A 27,509-nucleotide genomic window follows, 5' to 3' on the forward strand; every position below is an offset into this window, starting at 1 on the left:
GAACCGCTCCATGATCTTCCCCGGCACCGAGGTCAGGCTGACAGGCCTGTAGTTCCCCGGATTCTCCTTCCGGCCCTTGCCTTGTCCTAAGCCCAGTTAACTGTGTTGCATGCAGTTCAAGTAGACACCAGCAAAGTCCTACAAAATTCTCTACTATATTCCATCACTTGAGTGTTAGCAAAGGATGATGTCCAATTGGTTAGCTTTAAACATTTTTTTAAAGCAGAAAATGTGTTTATGCTTCCAAAGAGCAGCCTCTTCCAAGAAAAACAGTCAAAGCACCAAACCATAAATGAAATATCCCATAACCTTTTAAAAGTGATCCCTCTAATATTAAATACGGTAAATGAGCCTCACTAAAATGATCCCATTGACGTATTTATGGTTTGTATTTGTGGTTTTTGTGTTCCTCTGCAGAGCCCACTAATGATAATAGGGCAATTCAACATACATGCATTACCTGTTACTAGCCCATTAGCAAAAATATAAAGCCCAGCTATCAAAAAATGCCTGATAGTTGTGATCCTTAAACTGTATACCAACAATCTAACGGCTGCCTATGTAACTGCATCAGATTTTGAAGGATTTAAATGCATTAGAACAGCAAATACTGAGAAGTACTCAGGTTCCTCGTGCCAGATTGATTGATATCAGACATCTAAGTCCATAGCCTAAGTTTTAATTCATAACTACTTCAGAAATGGCACACACACTGACCAACAACTTACATATGTTTCTTTCTTCAAAGCAGAACATTATTCTGTAAAGGACAAGAACTTTAGATATTGTCACTTACTAATTTCTGGGTTTTGCTGAAGACATGTCTGGCGAACCAGTGTTGTCCTAACAGACCCTTGAGATTAAACTACAGCAAGACTCCTTAAAGATACACAAAATGAGTCAAACACCTCTTTCTGTGCATGTATAATGAGACCTGCATGAGCAAATACATGTCAAAGAGTTGAAATGCATTTGCTTGTAAACCTAAATAAAAGATGTGATCAACTCAACAAATCCACTGAGAAAGTTTTTTTTTCCAATGAAGCTTCGAACCTTCTCCTTTGCAGGTAAGGTGATCAGTTCAACTGCCGTGGCTTATACACAGCCACCCAGCTGAGATAAGGGCCACTATTTTAATAAGAAGAGTGAATGGTGAATGTCCAAAGGGACAAAATAAGCAGGAAACCAGAGAATTGCTACAAGGTAGCTGAGCAGCAAAGCAGCACCACTTCCCATGCTATTTGCTGTTTCATTGCTCTCTTCAGTACTTTTGGTCCAGGTCTGCACAAAGTAAGCCCGCAGGCCAAGTATATCTTGCAGCCACCAGTAAGACTACACTGTATCATGTTATAAATGATATTCCAAGAACACTGAATAATTTATATCAAGTATCACTTGTACTTCCAAATGCTAAGACATCAGAAGGCACTATTCCAGGATAGGAAATAATCACTGCGTAAGTTGGAAGGAACTGTTCACCTTAGGAAAAATATTAGCTACCAAAAACATAAGTGAGATTTTCAAGTTCCTCCAAATGTTTTTGACTTGCAAAATCAGAACCAGAAAAGCTCACGTTATGAAGTCACTAGTGCAGCAAAGCACACAGTCCAACCATTACCTTCAGGTACAAGTATTTAATTCATCTTAAAAGACTACATATATATATATATGTATATGATGATAAAAAGTCAGTATTAGGAAACAAACATATGAAAATTTTAAGTTAGTTGGGCTAACTTAAAATTATCTAGTAAAAACAGTATATCTGGGAGACAAAACAGACAGAATTCATTACAGAGGGAAACATTCTCATATTGCAGTGGGGGAAATAGGGTCTATTCTTGGATATAGAGATTTTACATAGTATTCAACCAGTATCAAGATTATAAAATATTCTTCAATAAGGAGGGCTTTCAGCCCTTGCACATTAGATCCTCCAAGTCCAATATTTCTGCAGGAAAGATGTTTCACACACTTTACTTGGTATGGAACTCCACAGTAGGCTTTTGATTTAGTTCAAAAAACATTTCCTCTCTAATGCAATAAGATGTTTTAAAGAATAGAATTTTTAAATGAAATTTTCTAGCAGAAAGTCCTATGCCAGACGTTTGAACGACTGATGACAGCATGACAGTTTTAAGTTTCTCTATAATGCTCTCATGGAGTTTCATGTCACTTTGGAAATTTCTACACAATTTCTTTCAGTGGTCTTTCTTATTCTAGGTCCATGAACACCTTTTTGTTGATACATACAATTTTAGGGATCAAGAAAGTACACAGCACCCCCAAAGAAGTCTCTATTTCTGCATAAGCTCTTCATTTCCACCATTGCCTTAACCAAACCTTTTCATATGAATGGTCATTGCATAATTACCATTTAATTATCAGCTGAAATAGATCAGACACCTCAAAGGCACTTCCTTTGATAGTCTTGCTGTTTTAATAGCAATGCATCCTACCCAGCTGACATGTGACGTGCGAAAGCTGATGGTGTAGAACTCCACAGTGGTAGCACCTTCAAGTTCTGCCACAAACACAGCTTTAATCTATTCATTTATACAGCATATAGCTTGTTAAAATAGCTTGGTGTTTTGAGTTGGTATAAATTTAACTCATGGTGTAATTTTTAAAATTACAATTTCCCCCAGTAGATTGCTTCAAAGCAGAGCTGTAAATTTATAAGATTCCTTCTGAACCCCTGCACTAATAAAATAAATATTTCATTGGAAATAATTTTGCTATTTCTTCCTCTTTTCAAAAATCAATGCACATTTAGGACTACTATTCAGTGAACTCAATTATATTTATTATTGGAAGTACCCATGAGGACTATTACCATCCTCTGCTTTCTTCCTGATAATTATAGTGTTGTTACACATGGAAAATCAACACATGCCCAAATCAGAGTGCAGGTCCGATGCTGACTATACATAAGTATTTGTTAGTAATTCATTAATATACTTCTCAGCTACAAAACAAGCTTTTCATCTTTGATTCTAATGAAATGTGCTTCAACTAACATTTTGTGTTTCCCAAAGATATTTGTTGCAAAAACATGCCTCTCGGTTATTAAACAATCTTTTCATTAACGTTCACAGGCTTCCTACTGAAATTCTGAATGCTTACTGAGCATTGACTCAAACTTCAAAACTTCATAAACTTCAAAACCTGACTTCATAAATTTCAAAAACTCCCTGTTGACACAGGGCACACCATGACAAACACGATGTTTTGAAATCCTGAGTTGCTAATCCCCAACACGTAATGGGTTAGATTTTGAAAACAACAAACCTGATGGAAGACCAGTGTCCCGGCCTATGAGTCCTTCGGAATTAATAAACAGAAATATGATTTTGAAAATATTACAGACAAATTTCCCTTAAAATGAAGAAGGTACGGAAAAAAGTTGCAATATTTCTATAACAACTCATCTTAAACAGTTCAAGAAAAACATCATGCAATGCAAAACTATCTGCTGGGAGAACATTCAAAGAGGTGATCTGAGATACTAGGAGTCAAAATTAGGCCTCTGAAATCAGTATTCAAATGATTCTTCTTCAATGTAACCTTCCCAGTGGCACGGAATAGTAAATACGATCTAATTTGCAGGCACTGGATTGTATCATTTTAGTTGCTAGTGATAAATAATAAACCAAAAACATAAAATACTGCTACATAGTTCAGGTTCAGGATCTGAATCTGTAGTTTTGAGATCAAGACAACAGCAGAGTTAGGTCCAGGGAAACTACAGAAACAAAGAGGACCTGGTTAAAATTCCCTTGAAATGACCTGGCAAGGTTATCAACATTAATCTTATTTAAAGCCAGGTAACAGCCTAACAGGTACCTGCCACTGAAGTCAATAATCATTGTATATATAACCTAGACAGCAGACTTTCACCTAAGAGTGATAGAAATGTAATAAAAAGTATAGTGTTCAGTGATCAGAATAGTTTAAAATGTGCTGTTTAAGCACTTGAACAAAGCATAGTTCGAGATCCAAAACAAATGGGAACTTGAAAAAAAAAACAACACAAAAAAACAGGGAAAGGGAAAAAAGGGAGGGGAGTGGAAGAGAAAGGCAATATGCAGTTCTTTTAAGTCTTGTAACTTCTAAAATAGTATCTTAAATTATTAAGCATGTAATTTAATTCTAATGGAATTTTTATTCTAAAGGCTATTTCTTCAGAAGAGAAAGATTTTTCCCTATTTTTCAGAAGACACGTACCCACAGAAAAAAAATAATTAAAGAATAATGATCAGTGGGGACAAATTATCCATTGATTTGTATCCCAACAACCCACCATGTCCACCAGACCTGACTCTGAATTTGTATTCATCTTCCTTTAAGAATAAGTAACACCACAACAGAAAACTGGAATTTGGACTGCATCTGTTTTCTCATTCTCTCCAGCTGGGACAGAAGAGCAGAAGCACACTACTTGTCTACTCCTCCAGAGGCTGAAGTACAGGCAAACACAATTCCTGTCTGTCTTAGGACCATCAATCTCTCACTCAACAAACAGCATTTAGGGTAACATTCTTTTCCAGAATAAGATTACTTCTCCTTCTCCAACCTTTCATTTTCAATTTTAAACCTCAATTACAAAACAACTGCTTTCTCAAGTACTTCTGGAAAATCTAATTTAATTTTTTAAGATGACAAGCTATTCAGTTGCTAGGGACTGAAAACCATTCAAACAGATGTCAACTGCTTTGAAGTCCACTACTTACAAGGCTGATGTAACTCCAGCTAAAAGGCAATTAACCATATGAACTACATCAGCAAAACAGACTCATATTATGAAATATCAGAAATACCACATCATTACTTGTACAGTGAGCACAGGAGAGAGGAGATTGCTTAATATTCTTCATCTGCTAGATAAATCATCTGTCTTTCCATTAAAAAAAAGGCTAAGAAACTTTTCTGATTTGAAAAAGGGTTTCATCTGATAGACAAGAGTGGAAATGCATAAAGAATTCATGTCTCCAGGTTCTGTTGCTTTCACACCACTCCTTAAAGCTAAATTCTGCCTTTATATAATCCAAGCATATCAGGGGAGAAAGAAAAGAGTGGAAATGCATAAAGAATTCATGATTGCAGGTTCTGTTGCTTTCACACCACCCCTTAAAGCTAAATTCTGCCTTTACATAACCCAACCAAATCGGGGAGAAAGAAAATAAATTGTCAATTAATTTTGGGCTCGCAAACTTGACAGTTGTTCAAAGCAGCTACCCCTGCTATTTTTACTAATCTCAAAATTCAATATGTGCTATGTGCAGCGTTATGAATCATTATGTTATTTTCTAAACCAGCTCAGATTTAATCACCGTTTCACAAAACAGAAAAGTAACATGTTCTGGATCCTTCACCAATATCTGGGGAAATGGGCATGGCACTAGAGGCAGACACTACGTATGAGCTTTTAAGTGTGATTCAGGATCATAGTCTACATGAAATAAAATACAGAGTTCGGTTGCCCTTGCCAACAAGAAGGTGAACGAAAAATTGAGAAGATTAATAACCGTCAATGACCAAACTTTGTCATCTTTCCATCTGCCAAGTAGACAAAAGTTTGTCTCTGTATGGAGTAAGAAGGAAATCAGGCTCGCCACGCCTCTGTATTGCTGTTAGCCCCTGAAAACAGCATCCAGCAGTATTTTTAGGCTTAGATTTCCAAACAGCCTGTGTAAATGGATCCAGGGGGCATAAAGAATATGTCCAGAATACTCCTAAATACTGTAAATAAAATTGTATACTAGTAAATGGTATAACCAAAGCATTGCAATTTCCTTCATGTGAATATTTAAACTCATAAAGATATTGTACTCAAGTAGCTATTTTCACGTGGGAAATAGAATAAATACTACTAAGATAAAGATGCTTATATCGTGTCAGATTTTCTACTACCACAAGACAATAATTAAAGCTTTGAAAGTTATTAACACATACGGAAGACAAACAGACCTCATGTTTTTTAATCAGAATAATATGATTAGTTTAATAAAAAGAAGTTAAATTCCCGAATGGCATACTTTTTCCAGGATGGAGACACCTTTGAAAACGCCAGCCTTAACTTTCATTTTTCAGGAAAAGAAAATTATTTTAAGTGATAGGGAAAGTTGTGTACCACACACTAAGGCATACACAGCAAAACAGACCACCTGCTTAATTCTCAGCACAGCCCCCCCAGAACAAGAGGTCCTCAGAGAAAGCCAACATTTCGGAGGCGTCATCTGAACAGTAACTGCAGTCTAGGTTGTACTAGTCTCTTCTTCCAGCATCTTACTTGCACTGATCCACAACACCTTACGCTATTTTAACAACAATTTGCCTGAATGGCTGTAGTGATGGGGGCAGGAGCAAAGATAGAATGAGCTGTACAGCAATACAGCCTTCTCCCTTAGCCTGTGATCTGAAGCACTTTTCTTACTGGGCAGTGCTAATGGGGTTTAGTAAGTCACTCTTTTTGAAACAGAAATAAAACGTTATTTTTTCCATCTACTACTGGAAAAAGGCAACAGAGGGTGTAAAAACTTGGCCTAGAAAGCAAAGCATGCCAGCGTACAACATAGAACTGAAACACGATGCTTCTTCCTATAGATAAGAAAGTCAGTCTTACTATGTACAAAGAAGAAAAAGGGCCTGTTTTTATTGTTTTCTATGTAAAAACAATTAAAACTTAATAGCTACATTTTCAACAGTGGCTACTGCTTCTTCTCTGGTTCTCAATAGACAACATCATATATCACAGATTATAATCCTTTCAAAACGGACCTAAAATTGCACCTAAAAATCCCAGAACCTAAAATCAAAGGGTATTTTTCTCATCATTTTCTCATCAGTTCCCACTGCCTCACAGGCAGCATTCCACTCTGTATCATTAGCACTTCCATGAAAAAAAAAAAAAAAAAAATTCATTTTTAGACATTCCATAAAATCACAGCCCATTATAAACCACAGGAATTCACTCAAATTTCAAAGTCTGAATTTGTTTTTTCCGTTTTTTTAAAACCCTTGCTTCCAGACGCTGTAACGCAATAGAATTGCTCCTGTACTAATGTACAATCTTTCTTTGCTCTAACCTTTTGTCCCTCCATAGAGCAAGAAGCAAAAAAAGCAATGTTTTTCTAAGTAGCCATTAGATTTCTCCTAAAATAAGAATGGAAACAGATGAGGCAATAGAGACAATAAAGCACTGTTAAATATGATTGTGGGGCATGAAGGGTTAGGTTTTGTTCTTCCACTTGGAGTTGACCACCACCACGGAATCTGAACACAGCAAGATTAACAAAGTATTCATGAACAGAAAACTATAGTCAAGTTATAGATTTCATCATAGCAACCAAAGGCAGAACACATTCCAAAAAGGCCATACAAGCCAAGTGGAATGTTTTCAATGGGGAAAAACAAATACTCCTTGCAATTCTTAATACTGTTAGCAAATAACATTCTGGAGCTATTGAAGAAAGAGGAAAAAATCCTACAAAAGCTTCCTTGGGGCCAGGGTTCTCATCCCTACCTCAAATTCTAGAGTGTTATACTTATGGGTGACATGGAAGCATGAAGGTTTGATCCCATCCCACCCAACCTCAGTAGGAGGACTGAAGATGATCTAAAAAGACAGTATTAGAATTCTGAACGATCTTGGTTTTCTTTTTAATAGATAAAGCTAAAAGGAGAAAATTCAACAAAACCATATGCAACTACATTTAAACCTCCTTCAAGATCCTAAGTACCTTCTTCTGTATTTCTGTGATTTCTATAAGTATCCTAGCACTGTTATTTTTACCTAAAATTGGTGGAATTCTATACTATATTCTACACTACACCAACACTTAGAAAAAGGTATTCTTTCCTGAAAATCTCAAAGCCTAAGACCATGATTTTACTAAGGCTTATGAATATGATGTGAATAATCTCAACGAAAACAAAATGAACAATTATATCAGTCATTTAAAGTTCTAATTTCTATTTAATTTCTAATTCTTCATCTTAAATTAGAATGACTAGAACTGAGTGCAGCCCTCAAAATCTAAGTGCAATGTGGGGACAGAAAAATTAAGTGACCTACCAGCACCAGAACTAGAAACTGAATTCAGATTATCTAGAGCCTATCATTTGCCTAAGCGAAAACAATTAACTTACATTAAAAAAAAATCTGGACTTTACAAGGTAGTAAATGAAGCACAGGTAGTAAATGAATACACTCTGTCCTGCTAACTCCATTGTAGGGACAGTATCTAGAGGCCAAGGGACAGAGGAGACATTTGAAGACAGTTTACTGATAACTTCTTAAATCACAGTAGCAAGATTTACAGAGCTTGATTGCTTCAGTGAAAATCTCACCTCTAAAGCATGAACAAGTGCTCACTGGAAGTATCTTCATAATGGGAACGTCTTTGAAGTAGACCGATTCTTAGGTTCATTAGTCTGCTGTTTCCAAACAGCTACAGTGCTGAGGGCATAGTGCTTGGTTTACCCAGCATGCTTATCAGTTTAATTTTATTTTGTGGCACCTAAGTAACAGTGAATTGGAAAACATAACCTAACTAGCTCTTTTATATATTTTTATTCCTTTCGTTTCATGCACTTTTTTGTAAAGTCAAATCTTCCCAGATGTCACCATACGTTGAAAGATTTCTGTTGATTGCAGTGAAGGTAATGAATACCAAGTATCTCCTAAACAGAACCACTTTATCAACATCTTCTGCTGACCCAGGATGTTGACCTTCCTTACCTTAATTTTTTCAGTATCACAAGACACATACCACAGCACACGAATGTAAAAATCAATTCTGATTAAAGTTACACAAGTGAAATCAAGGCAGATACATTACTGTGAGTAGAAGAGCTACACATCATCATTAATGGGATACATTCTATTAATTTCCTTGCATCTTACCTAATCTCCCAGTGAAATCGTTGTATACACATACAAAAAGTTAGAATGTAGAAAATAGATTGTAAATGTTTAGGTCTAAAAGGTGTTCTTGCACCATGTAGTAACTAATACTTTTTGCAGTTCCAGCTCATTGCAAATGTGAAGCCTAGGCCACCATGGGAAGAAAAGTACACCATTTGCATTCATTCCTAATTGGACCCCAGAGATGGACTCATTCAAACTGAAGATCAAATCTGCTGCTTTTGGGAATAAAACTGCTGTGTAACTGCAAAACTGCCTGTAAAGCACAGGTAGCAATGTCACTTCTTAAACTAAAGTTAACTGTGAAATGTATCGCTTGGATGATAGTTAAATAGATTCATTACAAGCAAAGGTCAGGTCCTCATGTGTCCTCTGCTTTTGATGAATAACCTATTTATACTTGCATGAGAAATTCTAAAAGAAAAAAAAAAAAAGACATAGCTGAACACCATGAGCATCAGCAAGCGCAATTCTTTACCCTCAAAAGTGCCTTTTCTCTGAAGATTTCTCAGTGTTTCAAAAACTGACAGTCTGGGACACTCTCCATCTGAATTAAATCAGTTTTGTATCATTATCTGCCATAAACAACCTCACTCACTGTGCCAAGCAGCAAGGGAATTGACTGTGGTGCAGAAGAGTATAAGCCTGGGTTTATAACCCTTGTCTCTTAGCTGCCCCAACTCTCTAGAGCTTACTTTGTCTGAAACTGAGAACACATTTTTAGAAACACTGCATCCATGCAATGTAGTTCCTTATTACACAGTACTTAGCAAGACACCATATAATTTGTGCTCTTGCTTTAAACCACCGTATCTGCATGCTTATGTTTATACATTCACATTAGATTTCCAAACCAATTTATTAGTCCTGCAGCTTCTTTGCAACCCAATTGTGCAATTTGTTTTCCCATGTGCCCTCTACTATGTAGGACAGGATAACTGAATATCAATCACCTCCCTGTTTATAAAGTGGTGTGCTGCCAAGTTTGGTGGGTTTTACCCTGGATGATCCACTTAAAGAGTCTGTTTCCACCTGTGTTTAGCATTGACATCACCAGATTCCACCCTCCTTTCCAACTGGAGGCATGTCTATTTTCTTGAATTATGTGAAAGTCAAGGAAATCCTCAGGTCCACTTACATTTTTAAGACTGTCATTAAAAGAAAGGCTGATTGTGCTCACCTCTATACAATACATAGTAACACCAAAAATACCCAAGGGAAAACCAAAAACTCCTATCTTTAAAAGCATTCAAGTCACCTGCCCATATGATGATTAGACAAGCCTTTAGCTTTTCCTCATTCCAGGGACACAGAGCATTGCCAGTGTACATGAGAACAGTGAAGACTGTAAGCAATTCTGTAAACAGTGTCTGTTTCAAAGACTTGACAACCACAACTTGAGACACACAAGACACCAAAACCGTCTCAGGACTGACCTGTAGATCCAGCAGATTCACTGTTAGCACGTAATCTTCTATCCCTAAGAACTCTTTGGTATGTCTTCCTTAATTCCCATCTCAAATGCTGACTATGCCATATGAGGCTGCAATAGCTGTGAAGATTAGGCAGGACAACAATTCTTTTGTAGCTCTCCCTCAAACCACCTACCTGAAGTTCTTCTCCATGCCAGGCATTGAAATGACAAGTATAACGGGCTCAAAAAAAAATACAACATCACAGAAACACGTACCTTGTACACTCAATAAGTGATGTGCATTTGATCATGAAAAATGGATGTCATCGGTGATAAGCACTGTCTGTCTTAATTTTTAAACAACCTTAACACAGTATTTGGGGTGCTTTTTTTGTTTTAAATCAGTACCATATTTAGAAAACCTTTTTCCTGTACTACAGAAGTTTGCATATTATTTTGGCTTGCTTTTTGCAAAAGCAAAATTTAGCAAGGTTTTTTTCTGCTCAGCAGAAAACTGCATTGCAGCAGGAAGCCTATGCAGAAAATGCATACAGTACATAGCAAGAGCAACAAATCACCAACTCCATTAATCTCCAGTGTGCCTTACAGTCACTGCAAAACAGTATTTATTTCACAGTGAACTCTAAGCATACCAGGAGGAGATATAAAGTGAAACTTTCTATGCAGAAAGTTGTTTATTATGGTTCTAAGACAACATGGCAAGACTCTCTTCTCCATTCTGAAATAGGTGGATATAAACTTTCAGCCACCTAAGAAAACCATCGGGGACACCATTCTGGCTGACAGTATCAATGTTCACGTTGGTCGACTTAGCCTTCATAAATGGATTCTTGCTTAGCTTTTCAGCTACAAGGATTAGGGGAACATCCTCCAATATCACAGCAATCTTCAGGGACATACATGCTGTAGCTAGTCTGACCCATTGAGACTCCCATTTCACTTGCCTGTGTCATGCCCTGAAAAACATTCACAGCTCAGTTACAAATTATCAGCAGATTCTTACAGAGTAGTAAATGCAATGACCAATCTGTCTCTATATTCTGTGAAAGATGAAACTTACCTAGTTTTAGAAGGCCACACCTGAGCCAGCCAAACCCCAAATGCCTGTTCAACTCCTGGCAAAAAAAAAAGTGAAGAATAAAAAAAATAAAGGAGAAAACATTTGGTAACCTCATGGAATCCAACTGCATTTCTGATGCAGCTTTCAAACATTACTTTTGAACTGTGGAGTGCTGAGCTTTCTTACAAAAAACTCCTATTTTCAAAACCTCAGGCTCAGTTTTCCCCCCAAAAAATAAAAGTACATGCAACAAACCTAGCATAGCTCTGCAAAAAGTAACATCACACTTGTGCTGACATGAAAAGTTGCACTGAACATCGGGTCAAACATACAGCTAAAAAAAATAGGTTCTTTCTTGAAAGTCAAGGCCTCACTAATGTGTTCCTGACAACTGTCAATGGTTAAAACCATCTTACCTGCTGCTCAAAAGGCACTTTAAAATTTTTTAAACTGCCATCCTCCATAAGGATCTCTTCCTTGATCTCAAAAAACTTCATGCACTTAGAATTCAAGGCAGGTTATTTCCTAGTGTTCCCTCATCTTCTTTTATTTCTCAGTGGTACTCATTTGACAGCAGTGTTAAGTTGTAAAAAGTTCTTTCCAACATCTACCTGAGCAATGAAAATGGTTACTCAAAGAAACAGAAGAAACACAACTTTCCCAGCACTGAAAAACAAATATTAATAGCATTTGCATTTCTCTACCATCTACAAAAGGGAGGGAAAAAAAAGAAGAAAAGAAAAAAAAAAAAAGAAAAAGGTCCAAGTCCCTAAGTACTTCATGAACCTCGAGAGGCACTGCACAATGTGAAGCTATTCCAACAGCCACCATCATACACAACTGCACAATCCTGTCCTCTTACTCTTAATAGTCTAGCAGGGCCTTTACTCTGTTCCAGGTCAGCAGCAAGCGGGCTAACTGCATCACCAAAATACAAACAAGAGTAATGCCACATTCCTCAAAACCCAGCAACCCAAAACACATCACTCAACTGTAAAGTTACTACTGCCTAGGCAACAAGAAGTCAAATACATCTAAACACGTTCAATCACAAGAATTACAGCACTAAAAATTCTGACTTTGAAAGAGCTTTCACAAGATAAATCACAACAAATGATGGAAATTATCCCACAAATCAGTAAGTCTAGTACTGAGACGAAGCAGCCTGCAATACCTGCCTAGAACTGTACATAAAAAATTCAGAGCATGTTGTGACTATGGAAGACTTAGGATACACATAAACGTGTCAGCTATTACATAGCAAAACACTCCAATTTTTTGGCAGAAAATTCAGTTACTTTTTCATGTATCAAAACCTGATGTGTGCAGATGGAGAACAAGCTTATGGCAGTAAAATCATTTTCCCAAGGCTACAAAGAAAGCTTGGGCTATGCCAAGGATTAGAATAGTCCCTGGAACTAATTCTTGGCCCGGTGTCTGTGAACGTAGCAGGATCTGAGTTAGCGTTAATTCACCTTTTTTCCTCAGCATTTAAAAATGCTTGTGAAAATTACAGGCTGCCTTAAGCAAATATTATCTCACAAAAATGAGGGACAAAACAAGAGTAACTATCAAAAGAACAAGAAAATGCTAGAAGGAGATATAAGCCTGAAAATAACTCATCTAGTGTAAGTTCCTCCTATAATTTGCCATAAGCTTTAGGGCCAGATGCTTATCTGTTTCAAATTGAAATAAACCCATGGAAGGCAACAAATCTATGCACATTTACTCCAAATGAAGATCTGTCCCTCTAAATTATTTTAAGTCTATTTAGGAGATTTCAAGCCTAAAGATTCCATAAGCCATTAAACATTACTTGCAATATTATCCCTTAAATCCAAGTCTTGTTTTCATCCACCAGATGCTTCTCAGCAGGGAAATGTACACACGATAACCCAATGAGCATCTCTTAGTGGGAGAGTAACAGGAAATCTCCCTTTGAGTAGGGTTTGCTCGACTGTTCACCAGGATTCAAAATAACAAAATTGGATCATTTTGCTGCCCACATCTCAATATCAGCTGTACTTTATACACATGCACAAGCAGTAACTACAGTTTTCACACAATCAGAACTCACATGGTAAAAGGCACATAACTAGGAATTTTACCTCCTTAACTAAAAATCTGTAAAAATTAATTTGCTGACCTATTTTTTCATGGCTAGAGAGAGAATTGTTAAACAATCTCTCCTTTTCTTGTTGCAATTAATTACACACAGAAATATCAAGTCATGCTAAATGAAGAGGAGACACAGTTTATTATTACCTTCTAATGTGCCACAAATATGGGTAAACGAATTGGCTCTTTTGGGTACTATTAGTTCCACATAGTTAGACATTATAGTCTGATACGTTAGCCACAGCAGCAAGTCAGAGAAGAGTGATGTCTGTCAAGTTGGGACAATGATCCTCCAGGCATATATGTAGCCCTCATTTGCCCTCTTAGAAAACAGCAACTAAGACTGATGCCTTTCCTCTACCTTTCTGTATCCCCAGCAGCATGCACTTACACACATACAATTTGATCAACACAAAGCAACGCTAATACGGGCTGTCTTATTTTTTCTTGTGCCATTTAGCAGTTTTCTTGTAACTCCTTAGCCATGTAGTTAGGAAGCGATCTGCCACCACTGCAATCACTAGCAGTTTTGTCACTACCTTCCACAATGCTAGCCAGGTCTGATGCTGGTTACTTGGTTCTGCCCTATGTTTTCCATGGAACTGTTAGAAATGTTTTTCTAGGATTAACTCAATTCACACTTAATGTGAATTTAACTGTTCCAAACACCACAAATCTGTTATTAAATATCTGAAGCCATTTGTTGCTTTGAAAGGGCATTCTTATCACAGAAGGATCACAAACCATTCTTTTACTCAAGGTAAAGAGAGTTATATGGTTTCCACAAAACACTACTTCTAAGGAACTCCTTTCTAATTTGGACTTCAGCATTTCAAGCATACCTTAATAGAAGTTGTCTATCAGGCCTATCAGAATGGAAAGGCATGGGGCTACTTCTATTTTCCTCAGCTACACATCCTAGCTGACACTGCAGGCTGCATTTCCATTCTATTAAATCTCCCACTGAACAATAATAAATCTTTCCTCTAAAATTTGAGATTTTTCTTTTCAGAGCCTGGGGAAATACTGTCATTCCTTGGCCATTGATACGTTTCATTAAAAACGTGATCTGAGGACAATGCACTTAGAGGTCTGTTTTCTTCACCTTGACATATTGAAAAGATACATTATACTTAAACAGTTCCTTGACGCATAATCTTTAATAGCAGAAGATAAACAGTCTTCATATCTGATGAGAAATCTTCATTTAGGATTCAGCTGAGGATCCTGTTCTGCAGTAGATCTTACTCATGTTCTCAGCGTCGCACCTAGCATGAAAATGGCCCAGAGCTCTCTCCAGAAAGGCAGAGTTCGTCGGGCAAATACCAAAAGCCACTTATTCTGCAGCAGTTCCTGGAAGGCAGATGCTTCTTGTTGAACTATTCTTACGGTATTTGTCAGACTATCCCCCTTCCTCTGCAGTTTTTCTGTCTAGCAAAAATACCAGCTGGTTATTTCTGGTCACTCTTCTTTGACTAAGCACTGACTAATCTGCTTCTTCTAACTCTGAAGCTAAGCTTATCTGTCCCTTTTTCTGCACATCCACAGAAAAAAGAATGGTAATGGCTCATACAGGAAAGTCAGGAGCTCTTTATGGTTTTTCTGGAGAAGGATGGTTTGCAAATGAAGGTTAGTGTCTCTTCCCCAACCTCCAGACTTTTGGTTTCAGTCTTTACCAAAGACTTATGATAATCTTTATTTGAACAAAACTAATTTGACCAGGTTGTACCACCCTTTTAATACAACGTATCACAGTTTTCCAATCTTTCAACCTGACAGACCTGACCAACTAACACTACAGTTGCTTGACAGGATATCAAAATCTATGAATGCAAAATAGAGATCTTATCATCCAAGTACCGTCCCCTCAACGGGAAAAAAACAAACAAACAAACAAAAAAAAAAAAAACAAAAAACCCCAAAACCACCAAACAAAGCAACCCCACAGTATTTTTACCTATTTTTATTTTAGACTAATATTTGTGTAATATTTTCAGTAAGGTACAATAACGGATTGATCAAACCACACACACGCATCATTTTACAATGCGCCAGAAATGCATACCACTACGGTGGACAGGCACAGCTGTTTAACAGAGCATATTGGGGTTCTATTACAGTTTATCACCTACAATGATAAATAATATTTTTTTCAAATGAAATAGTAGATTAATTTATCAAACTGGATTTTTCACAAGATCAGTATTAACTTGCTTTTTCTCAAGAGGTGTCATAGCATGTAACAAATAGGAGTATCTAGGACATAAGTTTTATGCTCTTGCTGGTGGTATTTTCAGAAACAAAAGTGTCCTTCAGTTAATACTGGGTTATTAACCTCAGAAGGGGCAGTGCCACCTATTCAAGCAACATCACCCTCTGTTAAAACAGATTTTCTCTGCTACCACTGTGTATATATCCACAGTCTCTCAGATGCTCCCATTTCTCATCTAGCACTACCATTGCTTCACCAGAGCTGGCAACAGGGAAGCGTGTGTGTCAGCCAACCAACGGTATGTTCTACCACGACATGGTATAGATCTGCTGGGAGCTATATTGCATTCTAAAGAAGCAGGCATTATTTATGTGATTATTTCACTGTTATTAAGTTTCTCCTACAGTGCAGGCATACCAAAACAAGATGAGTTATCTGCAAATAGAATTCTGTACTGAAAAGGTATTAAAATCTAACAAGCTTCAACTTTCAGCTAAAGGAACTCAAACACCGCTACTGAAAATTCACAGAGAGTAAGTGCCAAGAAGTAAACACCAAGCACTATCAACCTCCCCAGTAAAGGAAAACAGTTATAAATGTTATCAAAAAATTTAAATCAGGTACAAGTTTACATTTTGTTGTTTATATTTTGTTGTCTACTAAGTTAAAACACATGAATATTTTAAAATTTCTGGCAGAAATAAAGAAAACCTAAGGAAAAAAAAAAAGCTGTGTTCTGATTTTCATCACTTTCACTGCTGCGCGAGAAGTTTGTTTTAATTCAGTAGCACTTTGCAACCTCACAAACTTCAAGCAATAAAGTGATACAGTACAATGAATATTAAACATCCATTTTCTTTCATTACTCTTGATTTTCTGCTCCAGATACAAAGAATTACAAGTTCATCTTTGCCAATAAGCAAAGCAGCGCATTCTTAAACTGGGAGAGCAGAGAAAATTCCTCATGAGCTACGAAAATCAAGTTCTACTAGTGTATCAGGCATTCAAAGAAATCTGTTAACAGATTCATGCCTTTGCACAAGAGGTAAGCCTGCAACAGCTGAGTTACTACCTTGTGGAACTGTCGATTGACTGAAAATACATTTGACTTTTAAGACTGCAGTCATGTTCCTTCAAAGGGCAGATGTACAACCACTTATCTATGTGATTACCAAATAAAGCAAGCGCAGCAATTCAGACTTGTACTAGAGGATCATTTAAAATCAATTTTATACAGAAAAAGTCAAACAGGTTTTTTTATGAACAACAGTTAATACCAATCACATGCAATAAACCTAATATTCCTCCCTTTTCTAACTATTTTTGTCTCCTTTTAGCCAAGATACACAGTTTTCATCCACTACAGGCTAGGGATGGCTGTAGGGCACATCATTCCCACACCACCCAGTTATTGGCAAGTGACATGCCTAAAACCCTCCCCATTAAGTGTTCAGTTCTTTACCCCGTATGCAAAATTCAGCCTCTACCTACATTTCCCTCTAATGGCACACTATAATTCTCTCAGGGATATCAGTAGGATCCATGACACCAGCCCAATTACTTAACACCGCCTAGTTATTTATCTTACTTATTTGTATATTGTACCTTGCTACACAACTGTATTCTCATAGTTGGAACCTCTGAATCATCAAACACAAAGTTGCCTTTAATGGAATCCTAGCAGAGATCTGATGGCAAAATTGAAGACCAAATTTTGAGTGTCTAAAATCTCCTGATCTAAAATAAATATAACATACATTAGAAAATGTATTTTATATGTATTTTATATGGTATAAATTATGTAATATAGATGTTAATTCATTTAAAGGGCGTTATTGTTCCTACTAGTCTACATATTGCACAGACTTATTTCACACTTTTGCACAAAAACCCCCACAATCTCAGAAAGGAAAGAATTGCGAGTATGATTTTTACACTAAATAGCCTAGACTTAACATACTTGCGTGTTCCTCGTTCTTCATGAAATGATGTTATAGTGCTAGTTTCCTCTCAATATCAGCATCTTGTTTTAATTTCAAAATTCTTTCAGATGATCTTCTCTCATGAGAAAGGAATCACTACTTAGCACAAGGAATGATTAAATTGCAATTTTCTAATGCAAAAATACAACAGGATCATATGTTTTAAAGGTTAGCATTTAAACACAAACTCAGTTGTTTTAATAAACTTTCACCACAGCAACAATTTTTTAAATTTTTTACCGTTCAAATACATAGACAGAGATCATTACACAGCTTGTTCTACATTTCACAGACTTCTATCATCATTTTGCCTGCCAACTAAGGAAAAGATTTCATGACGTGTGAAGCACTGCAGATTTTAGACCTATACTTCTGTTCAACAGCTATCAGTCTTGAACTTGACATCCATATGCTATTTCCTCCTCCCAAGAAAGTCACTTAGAGTTTCACATGCCTAAAAAAAGACAGGCCCTTACTGGCCTCTCATTTCATTTTCAGAGAATGAAAATTGCATTTTGCTGTTACTAAGTACAGACTGACCTATACAAAAGGCTAACTTTTGCCAGTGCTGCACAGGCAATGGATTTTTTGTCCTTTAGATCTTACATATAACATGGTTAGGACCAAACTCTGTTTTCAACTGTAGTGACGCAGCTATAACGAGGACGATAGGGTTGCACAAGTGTCACCAATATCAGAACTCTACCTTGGGAATTTAAATTCTATATTTCATTAACACTTCTGTGAGACTACAGCCCTGAAGCATCTGTCTTTTTGTAACTGATGTAATTAAATGCCCTGAGAAATATGCAAAATGAGGGATCCGCATACTATCACACAGTGGTTCCATTCTGTATTTAGCCTTTACTTGGTTTTAAGTGTCTGCATGGTATTGTGACTTGAAATGTAACTTTCTAAATAAATGTAATGTGCTCTACTGAAAAAAAAAAAAAAAATACTCTCAGGTCTTTAGGAGTGAGAAATGCAATTCTGTATAGCTTCCGGAAGAGAAAACACAAAGACCAAAACTCTTCACGTGGTCAGTGATCCTGGAAAATTCTGTTTAGCTACACAGCTGAGACACTCTAAAACAGGCCTGAGTTCTGAATGCCTGCCATTTGTCTGAAATTCAGTGACCTTTGAAGAATGTTGAATTGGATATCCAAACTAAAGAGCCTCAGAACCATGAACCTTCATCAACATTCTTTATCAGTAGTAGTAGTAGTACTATTCACAGCTGTGCCCAGGGTATACTAAGTATTGTGCAAACATAAAGGAAAGCCCACATATATTTAATTTTTCAAGCAAGAATACGAATGGGTCACTGGAAAAATTATATATTCATCAATAAATTAATATAGTCACACCCCAACTCAGTTGTCTAAGTAGTATGCCTGAGATGAGGAGTGACAGATTACATCAATACATCCACATCCGAGCATCCAGAGGATAACACCTTCAATTGCTCAATGTTTGTACCATGTAACTCCATTTGCAGTGGACCAGAGTAGCATAATAGGGGAGGAGAATCAGCAGTCATGTCCTACAGCTAACCAAAATTAATTTTTATGGCTCAGTTTAGTCACTCCAATGAAGAAAGTAGACCTGGATCCATACTTTCTAAGGTTTGTTGGCATTTGAATCTGTCTGTTAGAGAGTCTGAACTGGGATGAAGCTTTAATCTGAAAGCAACCTCTACCCTGAAATTTCTAATCGTATGGACCATGCATTTCAAACAAAATACCTCTCTAATCCCAGTATATGGAAGCTCACTTTAATAAATTATTTTTCAGTACTTCATTTTGAAGTACAAATGATTTTCTATCCAAAATCAGAATGTCAGTTTTGTTGCATTTACTTGTAATATCCATGGGCCAATAGCTGATCCCATAAAATACTCCCCACTTATGGAATTGTATCTACCAAGTTTGCATCTGAAATACTATACAGATTAATAGAATTCACCTTCTCAAAATAACAGCGCTTATTTACCACAACAGACTAAACACTTACCAGGATAGGACCTCAAATCATGGACCTATTAGTTGCACTCAAGTTTTCAGTTATTTCTGTAAAGCTAAACCCTCAAGTATGTCCGTGGCGATCTAAACCAAGCGATCCCTAAAGCACCCATGAGGACAGATTTGACAACCTGCCTGCTATTTCCCCAGCATTTTGCAAAGAGCCCAGTGTCAACTCTTCCCGTGATCCATTAGCATGCAGGGCCTATTCAGGCATGCACTGGGACAGGCTGTCTGCAAGTTCCATCTCAACGGCTGCCTCATGAAAGCCCTTTACAAAGCTTACATTTACAAAGGCATACATTCTAAAGCTTTACTCAATCTCTGACTACAAAGAGAGATTTTAGTGCAGAATTTGGTCTATACATTGTTTTGATATATTGATATGACTACTCCATTCACTGTGAAACAATTTTAGCTAATCAAATCAGGAAGATGAATGAACAGGCTACTTTCTGTGAATCACAAGTCCACACTGGATGAGAAATACCAGATAGAATGAGAGTTTGTTTTCTGCTTTGACAATATTATCAGAGATTAGCTGCTTGAGCAGAACTTAAACTACACAGCAAAAGCTATATTTGTATATTTTTCAAAATTATGTTTTAGTAACATAAATGTCAAGAAACTAAGAATAATGGGTTTCAAAACACCAAAGTTCCATTCCACTTGTGATAGTCCCTCATCCTCTATTATGATTCTAAAACTAGGTTCAGTATGAACTTACAATACTGCAGCTACAGAAAGAAGTTATAGTTGTAATTATGAAATTATTTAGATTGCAGCCTTATACTACACATATATGTGGCAAAAAAAAGATGTTCATATTATGATGTAATTATTTTCTTGTATTATTGTAAAACGGAAACAATTATATTAAAATTATTATTCCAGTACTTACTTGGGGTGCTAAGGAATAAATTAATGTTCATTTCATTATTTTTTATCATGTCCAATCTCAGTTTATGACTATATATTGATAAAAATGTAAATCCACTCTTGATGAGAATTCTACAAGCATGCATATTTCAGGCAGCATCAAAATGAAAAGTGAAATGAACTTATTCATCAGGCATTGTTCAGTATCTGACCATAAAAGTATTGCACAAAACCACAAATGTCAGAATATGCATAACTGATCCTAAGCGAGCCTAACTTTTAGCCCTAAAGACGATACCATAGGGCTCCACTGACCTCAAGGATCTTACAAATTTAAGTCTATAAAGATTCTACTGAAGCCTTGTGCAACTATATGCTGGAGAGCAACACGTTCGACAGCATTCAGTGCCAATGAGACAACAACGATTACCACACAGTGCAGAAGCTGTGTTTAGAGGGAGCAGCTGAAGCTTCCAAATGGTCTTTTACAAGTACAGCATTTCTGTAGTAAAATTAAGTATATTAAGTACCTGATAGTAAGAGATCTGTTTTTTCAGCTAAAGGAAAAAGCTGATTTTTATGGTCTGTGTAAGTCCTACTTCTCAATATTAGTGAATGAAAATGACAATTTCATTTTCCCTTAAGCAGCCATTCTGCTCCATATCCAGCCTAGCCTAGTTTAGATTTCCAAACCTAAAGAGACCAAACACATTTTGATGCATACGTCAGCATTTCATGTTCTGCGTTCCAGTGTTTCAGGCCACAAAACAGCCCATCCCAGAGAGAATACATACCATATACCTGTTATGTAGTAAATATATGACATGTATATAGGTATATCATAATTTGAATTTATACACCTTTATAATACACTATACACAGGTTCTTTTTAATAGTAGGTCTAACACACAGAGTTCAGATCAATGGATCTCACACCTCATGTGCCATAGATCATTACCTAATAGGGAAACTACTTTATGTATTCAGATCAGCATAAGATTTATCAATCTCTTTCAATATTACCAAGTGAAAGAAGATCAGAGTTCAGCTGGGGCATCATCACAATCCCACCAAAAGAAAGCAACTCATACCAGTCAAGATAAACCATTCCAACTTACTCTAATGCTAGAAAAATACAGCTTTGGAAGCAACTAGACTAGTCTTAAAAGGAGGGAGGGTGATCAAGCTACAGCACTCAAGGCAGGGGGCAGACCATAAAAAAGGAAAGGAAGTCTAGTAACAAACATGTGGTTGGAAAAGGAGGCTCCTGAATCACTTCCCCACTCTCCACACAGACCATGCACACAGGTATCACTCCCCTTAGCATTTTTCTTACCCTCCACATCCTCCATTTCTTCAACTACAGTTATCAAGTAATGTCAGTTCCCCCCGGCCTAGTATCTTTACTATATCATGTGCTGATGCAAAAGCAGCACCATAAGATATACTTGCAGGAAAGTATTTTGAAGCCTATAAGAAGATAAAACAGAAATTTATGGAAAGAATGTACAGGGGAATCAGAAAGAGTAGCAAGAATCAGTCAGCGTAGCCTGGCAATTAGCACAGCAGGTCCTCATTTTTCACTGAAATGGAACATCAGGGCTGTATTGCTAACACTTTACCATTACAGACAGGAAGTAAAATGGAAACAGGATGCTTTAAATAGCAGGTGTTTGCAAAGAATTGGCAGTGTCAGACACCCCAAAGTGACAACTAGTCATTTACATCAAACAGGCAGCAAACTCCGGTCACCTGGCATGTCTCCCAACTCATGGATTGGCTAGAGGAACCTGCTAAAAGGACAGCACAAAGGAAGAGAGCAGCCAATGTGAGATGATAAACTGAGCAGAACTGCTGGAACTGCATGGGGAGCAAAGCGATTCTAGAAGAATCACTGTATTTTCCTCAAAGATTAAAATGTTTTAATACTAAGTATATCAAAAGCCCTGGCAAAACTTTTGTGGCATGTAAGTTAACTGTCTATTAAGAGATTCCATACAGATTTAATATGTATCTGTGTGCTGATTCCTCTTTTATTCTTCATAAATTTAGCCTCTTCAAACCATGAGGAAAGATACATTCTAAAAACATATAATTAGTCTACTACTAACAGCTGACTTCAGTAGTTCAACACCTATCCACTCCAGCTGAGTATGCAGTCACTGTATATCCAGGCAGAGACTACCTTCTCTGCTGGTTTTTTTGGTAGGGTTGCTAAACACTACCAGAGTGCCACAAATAAGGAAAACAGGAAATAAAAGCTTTCAGATAGCCTAACTAATCTTATAAAATGTTTAAAAAGACCCTTTTAAGAGAAATGAAGTGGTTTAGTTCTCCGTATTATACTTACGTCTTGCAACTCTGACAAATTAAAACGTAAAATAAAATTATTGTTAATATTATAATTGTTAACAGGTAACAAAGTTATTTTGTAACACAGTATTTACTTTTGTGTTGCCTCAGTAGCAAAGACAGACTATTGCATTTTCATGAAGCAGAACAAAATGGAAACTCAGATGTTGGGCTTTCTTGTTAACATTCAAATTCTTTACAGTGTTAGATCCTGCTTTTAAGTGTTCCTTCCCTTTTCTCTTCTTTTTTAATCAAGTTAGTTTACCTGTGTTTCTATATAAATCGCACCGAGTAATATATGCTGAGTTTTCAGAGACCATTTGGTCAGATTCTAATAATCTCTCCTGGGAGCTGACACCAACTTCCAGCAGCAGGTCGTATACTGCAGATTAGAATAATAAAACACATGCTGCTGCGGCTTCAAAAAAAAAAAAAGAGAAAAATAATGCAAGTGTCTTTGTCAAGCTGAAGAATGATGTTTTGAGACATCTTAGATGTCTTGTCTCCTAGACAGAGCTTTCCTTTTGTTTATATAAACACGTAAATCCAGTCACTTCTGGTTTTCCCTTCTTTTAAACAGAGAATGTGCCATTGCAAAGATTTTGTTCCAGATTCCCTATTTCTTTTTGTCCTTACAGTAATGCAGTGTTACTTAATTGACCAAGATAGAAAGTTGGTATTTTACAAATTTGCATTGAACTAAAATATATCTTCATTTACACAATGTAGTATTTTTTTGTGTTTTGAAATAAAAGAAATAAATTTCATTTTTTCCATGTAAAAGTGGGTTTGTTTGGGTTTTTTTCCAAATTCTTTGTGTAAAGGTAAACCTGACAAATGTCTTGAAATGTAAAGAAAAACATTGGCTTAAAAAGAAACTGGCATTTCTCCTGCAGATTAGTGTTGTATTAGCGTATCTGTCAGTGTAATACAGATAAATTATATATTTCTCCCTTACAATTCACTATTCTTTATTATAGCATTCCCACTACAAATCCCAGGTGGATTAAGACTTGTTATATTTGACCTCTTTGGTTAAAGGCAACCCACTGCATAATGATTTTTACACTGTTCTGTAAAATGAACAGTTCCAATGCATAAATGCTAGCAGGAATCAACATCCCCTGTTTCTTTCTCCGACCTTCAACAACCCTATCCTCTGCAGAAAAAAACAACAGTTTTACTAATTTATAAGCACCATGCAGACACAGGCAAGTCTAGAAAGAAACCTCTTTAGCAGTCACGAAGAAAAAACATGAGAAAGCTTCCACAAAGAGAGACATTCTGAGAGCCCAAAAGAAAAAAAAGAAAAAAGGAAGAGGTGTGAAGATTTAAAATATTCCCAATACTCACTGAAAGCAGCCACTGCAAGAGCCAGTGTGACAATAATGGAGACCCAGGAAACCCACAATGCCTTCTTTCTGTAGCTTTGAGCTTCATGAGGTTTTAGCCTTGTACTGCTTTCTAGTAAACCTGATAAGCAATAAGCAAAGAGGGTATGAACAATACATTGCTCCTTTTAAAAACACAGCTGTGTTAGTTCAGACCTAGATCGCATATTTACATTCTATATCACATATAGAATCAATACAGAATCAAATCCTGCTCACATTATTAAGTGAATGAAGCCACCAGAAACATATGAGTAAGCAAGGAGGACACATACAAGTTGTTTTGATTTCACATAGAAAGACCCACGCATCAGTGACTTAAAGAGCACTGCAATTGGAGGGCAGTTACGGAAATTCACAGCACTTAGGCTTTCCACCTGTACATCTACAAAAGAAAGGGCTCAGTCCTGCACTCTCTCAGATCAAAACTTGTTTCAGCATTTCAGGATCCTGAACATAATCAACATAGGAGAACAACTCATGTTCACCAGTCTCTGCGAAATAACCTACTGATTCACAGGGATATACTGCACATATTGAGCATCAAAGTAGAAGCAGGCATACTTTAGAATCAAAGCTATCACAGTTGAAAAAACCTCTTGAAGCCTAATGTCCTTCATGTGAGGTAAGAATACATCCCCATCTAGAACTAACTGAAGAAAATTTTGTCCGTATTGCAATCAGCACAGAAGTTTTGCACAAGGGAATGGGATTGCTTTCTCTCTTTTTTGATGCTTTCAATTTGTGGAAGTCTTTTGTCCACTCATCTTAAATCACAGAGGAGAATTCAGGTTAAAAATAACGAAAATAACATTCTTTGGTTTTCATTCTCTCAGTCTGAGTTTTAAACCACTTTTAAAATGCATTCAAAATTTAACATATTTGCCTTCTGTTTATCCCATCTAATTTCAAATTCATCTAATTTGAAATATACATTCTTTTTCACCAGCAAGTCCCAGCTCAAATTTTCTTAACTGGAGAGAACACCTGATGGCTTTTAACTTTCTTAATGAATTACTCCAGAAAACATGGGTGGTTCCTCTTAGGTGATGATCACTCTTCAGAGGGACTTGCCTGCACTGAATGCATTGAACTGGGGCACTGGTTTAATAGCACAACCTTTCAGTAGCTGGTCTAATGTCTTAGACAAAGGGTTGAGAACGGGGGCTCTGGCAGACTCAGCGGCAGATTAAAATATAATAGCTGAAGCTGTTACTATCCTCACCTTACCCAGTTTCCTCTCTGACGGCTATTGCCGCTTTCAAGGCAGGGACACCTGATCTGGTTATCAGTGTACTCCTGAATCCACACCGTGTTTAACCAAGTTTATTAACGTTAACAGATATTAATTTCAACTGACTGTAATATACTGGCTGAAAACTGCAATGGTTTTGGAATCAATTCAGAAGTGAATCAGACATCTCTGCCTCAGGGGCAGCAATGTGCCAGCAGAGAGGCAGGCATCCAGGGGTGGTAACAATTCGAGCCACCAGATTTCATCCTGCCACTTGAAGTCTGTCAAAATTACTGGTTCTAATCCTAGCATAACTGGTGGGATTCAAACTGTCTTGGAAAAATTCTTCATGCTTTTTTCACCTCAATTACAATAAAGCAGAGAGAATTTCTTTATGGTAGTTCAGAAAACCACTGCGAGAATTTCATGCTTGTACTGTGTTTTTAGAAAATTTAAAATATTAGCTCACTTTTGTGCTACATACTCCCCTCTTTATGAATGGAAAAGAATTTGCAAACTTGCATGTAGGAGAATCACTAGGCCCTATATTGAAATGATGTCTGTTTCTTATTATGTGCGTTCTTTGTCTGTTTAATACATGAAAACAACCAGATGACAACTCTGAAAGGTTTGAGTCTTTTACTGATAGCACTACACAGCTATTTCTCACATAGCCCACTTTCATTTGTGTGAAGAATTTTTTTTTTCCCCGCAATGTTTGGCCTATCTTCTGCCACTACATATAATGATGCACAGTTTAACTGCTGTCTGATACAAGGTAATTTAACAATACATCTTGAAATATAGGAGAAATTTCTACTAATACAACCATAGAGAAAACACATCTTCTCACGTTTTGTGTGTTCGCCCCTCCTGCCCCCTCCCCAAACCAAGGATTTTAAATTACGGCCCAAATCTTGTTGGAATGTAAAGCAAAGTAGGTTTTCTTAGCCAATTTTGATTCTCAATATCTCAAACCTCAAATAAACATGCATCAGGATGACAGACATTCTCACCTGTTTCTTTCTTTAAAGACATCCTATAATTCATGGCTACAGCTCACTATTACCTGGGAAGTCCAACATACACAGTTGATACTGACAAATCAAATAATACCCTAATTAAATTGAGAAATGGATAATAAGCCCCACAGCTAGTGCAGCACTGCTGATTACTATTCACATGTCAAGCACTTGTCCAGTATGACAGAGACCGCAATCCTTATAAAACTGAACCACTTCTGCCGTGCATGTGTGTGTTTGTCTTTCTCTCTCTCTCAAAATGGCTGGCATATTCTAGCTGTCAGAGATGTGATCCCTTCCTTCCTAAAATAATTCAATAAATTTTCTGTATTTACAATTTTCATCCCTGAGAAAGATATTATTCTTATGAGTGTCGTAGGGGATGGCACACAAAAATACAAACTCATTCACATGACTACCAAGCTCATAGCATGAAAATTATTTAGAAGCAACAACAGCTCATTAATTTACACGCAACACCACAATTCACAAGGTAAACCTCCATATTTTTTCCACTGACCATAGAAAACAAGTTTTAAGCATCCACAGGAGGCTGAAAGATAATCTTTCAGTATGACCTGCATTGCTACAAAAATAAAAAGCTAGTATCTACCGATAAAATTCTTCCGCCCTGAAATTAATATACCGAGTACTTTTATTGTCATTAATTTATTTAACACATAGATATCCTTAAGGTAAAGAAAAGATGATGAGCTGGTTAAATCCACTGGATTTTTACTTTATCTTCCAGTACCTTCATATATTAACAGATTTTCTTCCCATAAAAAAAATCAGAAGGAGAAAAAACCTGCCTAACAGTTGCAGAACACAAGCTTGGCATATTTGTGAAGTGATTCTAGGATATTCTTTACCA

The 27,509-nt window shown here is 36.8% G+C and overlaps 1 protein-coding gene across 1 annotated transcript in view; it reads right to left on the reverse strand.

Moving 5' to 3' along the window:
- The window catches only part of TMEM163 (transmembrane protein 163), a 112,497-nt gene extending 85,834 nt beyond the window's left edge, over positions 1-26,663 (reverse strand). Inside the window, exons 1-2 of the mRNA XM_009325857.1 lie at positions 26,630-26,663; positions 24,342-24,461 (exon numbers count right to left, since the gene is read on the reverse strand). Of these exons, the coding sequence (XP_009324132.1) occupies positions 24,342-24,461; positions 26,630-26,663 (154 nt within the window). The remainder of the gene's footprint in view (positions 1-24,341; positions 24,462-26,629) is intronic.
- Positions 26,664-27,509: the final 846 nt, after the last annotated feature.

This window comes from Pygoscelis adeliae, unplaced genomic scaffold (assembly GCF_000699105.1).
Source record: "Pygoscelis adeliae isolate BGI_AS28 unplaced genomic scaffold, ASM69910v1 Scaffold51, whole genome shotgun sequence".
Lineage (NCBI taxonomy): Eukaryota > Metazoa > Chordata > Aves > Sphenisciformes > Spheniscidae > Pygoscelis > Pygoscelis adeliae.